The sequence below is a fragment of the Mandrillus leucophaeus genome, unplaced genomic scaffold (genome assembly GCF_000951045.1).
Source record: "Mandrillus leucophaeus isolate KB7577 unplaced genomic scaffold, Mleu.le_1.0 Scaffold1607, whole genome shotgun sequence".
In the NCBI taxonomy this organism is placed as follows: domain Eukaryota; kingdom Metazoa; phylum Chordata; class Mammalia; order Primates; family Cercopithecidae; genus Mandrillus; species Mandrillus leucophaeus.
The window spans coordinates 1-2,979 of NW_012101596.1; the positions used below are offsets into that span (position 1 = coordinate 1).

Below are 2,979 nucleotides of genomic sequence, written 5' to 3' on the forward strand. Positions count from 1 at the left end.
CACCTCTCTGACCCCAGACGTCTCACCTGTCGAATGGGTACACTAGGGAACAGCACTCACTCTATGAAGCCACCATGAGGACGAAAGAGCCAATCATCTACACTGCCAGTGTAGAACGGGCGCCCGGTAAGTGCTCAGGGATGACCCTCCTCGGTAGCTGCCCAGTGGCCAACACCAGCCACAGCATAGCCACTGTCCCCAAGTCAGCCTGGAGGGAAGAGAGCAGGTCGCACTCACCTGATTCTGATGAATCAGTTGGCCTGCGTTATGCCTCTCAGGTAGAAAACCTTCGAGTCCACAAAACTGGTCCCAGATTTGTCTCTTATACACATCTAGATGTGTATAAGAGACAGCCTGTCATCCCACCTACTTCGGGAGGCTGAGGCAGGAGAATCCCTTGAACCTGGGAGGCAGAGGTTGCAGTGAGCCGAGAAGGTGCCATTGCACTCCAGCCTCGGTGACAAGATTGAAACTCTGTTAAAAAAAAAAAAAAAAAAAAATACTTGAGACTGAGTAGTTTATAAAGGAAAGAGGTTTAATTGACTCACAGTTCAGGGAACTTACAATTATGGCAGAAGGCGAAGGGGAAGCAGGCACCTTCTTCACAAGGCGGCAGGAGGGAGTGAGTGGAGAACGAGGAAGTGCCACACTTTGAAACCATCAGCTCTCCTGAGAACTCCCTCACTCTCAGGGGAGCAGCACGGGGGAAACTGTCTCCAGATCCAATCCCCTCCCATCAGGTTCCTCCCCTGACACAGGAGGGATGAGTTTTGGGTGGGGACACAGATCCAAACCTATCAGGGTCTCAGCCTGTCTTGCAGCTCCCCGGGGCTGAGGCTGAGTACAGATCTGCTGGCCCTGATCTACAGCACCGGGGACTCTGCCTGTGCGCCCCCATCTGCTGCTTCCTGGGGTGGTGGCTGCTAGCTCAAGAGGAGTTGGATCTGCTCTCCTACCTACCCCTCTCCAGGGCCTTGTGGTGCCCTGGCCACATCCTCCCAGAGTAAGGGCAGGAAACTGGGCTCCTTGCTCTTCTTGTTGCTTGGGTAACCATCCTGGGGTCATTCGTAGGCCCCATCACTGTTTCTCCTTCTAAATGGAGAGCATTTTGGCAAATCTTCCCAGTAGAGGCCGGGGACTCATCCCTGTTATTTGTTCTAGCTTGGTAAAGCCAGGTGAAGACATCTGGGCAAGCAGAAAGTAGAGTGGCCCCCAGGAAGGGTGGGTGGAGAGTACTAGCCTTTGGGCTTTCCTGGACCAGCGTGTGAGGGGCAAGATTATCAGCAAGTAAGGTTGTCAGGGCTAACATCAGGAGGCAGTAATAATGCTGGTGTGGGGACGGCGGTGTGGCTGGCTTGGTGTGGGGCATGAGAGCCAAGCTTTGTCAGCTCGCAGAGAGGTGCCTGACCCATGAACTAGCGGCTGTGGAACCCAGTGGTTGCCCTTAGTTCCTGGATCCTGGGAGACTTCTGGAACCTGGGCCTGGGGCAGCCTAGGGGTGGAGGTGGTGGGTGACGGGGTAGGGGTCTCTGCTTCTCTCTTTCAGTAAGAGGGAGAACCAAGAAAGGCACTGAAGCATGGTCTGCAGAGAAGGCACTTGTGCAATCACCAGGAGAATGAGGGGCCTGAGTTGTCTTCATTTCTCCTAAAAACATGCATTCTCTCCCAGGACACCCTGGTGAGGGCATGAAGCACAGGGTATGTGTGTGCGTGTGTGTGCATGTGTGTGTGCGTGTGTGCATGTGTGTGTGCATGTGTGCATGTGTGTGTGCATGTGTGTGTGCGTGTGTGTGCATGTGTGCGTGCGTGTGCATGTGTGTGTGTTGCAGGGCTTTACAGTGGACAGGATGTGGGAAGGCAGCTGCAGTTCCAAGCTGCGAGTCTTTCTCAGAGAATGGTTAAGATTCCCTGGACCACAGAAAGAGTGTTTTCATTTGCACCCATTTTTATTAGCATTTAAATCTGCATTATTTGTAGCAGGTAAACCTTAAGTTGTTTAACTATTTTTAGAAACATTTACACCAGCGGTCCCCAAACTTTTTGGCACCAGAGACCAGGTTTCTTGAAGACAACTCTTCCATGGACCCGGGAGAAGGGGAAGGGATGATGCGGAGATGATTCAAGCCCATTACATTCATTGTGTGCTTTATTTCTATTATTATTTCACATATATTTCTATTATTATTTCATTCCATCTCTCCACCATCTGTGGGCTAACAGGCTGTGTTAGTTTTCTAGGGCTGTTTTACAGGACCACAGACTGGGCACCCTCAACAACAGATCTTACTGTCTCGCAATCCTGGAGGCCATGACTCCACCCTCAAGGTGTCAGCAGGGTGGGTCCCGCTGAGGCGGTGCAGGAAGGCTCTGTTCCAGGCCTGTCTCTTGGCGTGTGGGTGGCCGTCTTCTCCCTGTGACTCTTGGTTAAGTGTGACTCTGGTACGGGCTCAGAAGAGGAGAGCCGGACAGAATGTCGGTAGCATATGGAGGGAGTCGGGCCTGGTGTCTCATGCCTGGAATCTTAGCACTTTGGGAGGCCAAGACGGGAGGATCGCTTGAGGATGAGACTTCAAGACCAACCTGGCCAACATAGGGACACTCAGTCTCTTAAAAAAATAAAAACATGGAAGGAAAAAATCATCCAGATGAAGTCTCAGATGGCAATGAAGAAAATGTTACTGGAAACTGGAGGAAAGGTGACGCTTGTCATAAAGTGACAAAGAACTTGGCTGCATTGTGCTCCTAGTGTTTTCTGGAAGGCAGAGCTTGCGAGCGATGAACCTGAAATTTGAGAGAAGAAATATCTAAGCAAAGTATTGAAGGAGTACCTTCATTCTCTTGAATGTTTCTAGGAAAATGAAAGAAAAGAGGAATGATTTAGAGACAGAACTTATAATCAAAAGGGAAGTAGAACTTAAAAATTTGGGAAATTTTTAGCCTTCTCAGCCTGTCCATATTGAACAGATAAGAAAGTGTGTT

General features: G+C 50.4%; 1 protein-coding gene across 1 annotated transcript in view; it reads left to right on the top strand.

Annotated features, from left to right (window-relative positions):
- Window positions 1-74: 74 nt before the first annotated feature.
- LOC105536584 (E3 ubiquitin-protein ligase KCMF1-like) overlaps window positions 75-2,979 on the top strand; it is a 62,886-nt gene continuing 59,981 nt past the window's right edge. Inside the window, exon 1 of the mRNA XM_011975988.1 lies at window positions 75-278. Within this exon, the coding sequence (XP_011831378.1) occupies window positions 75-278 (204 nt within the window). The remainder of the gene's footprint in view (window positions 279-2,979) is intronic.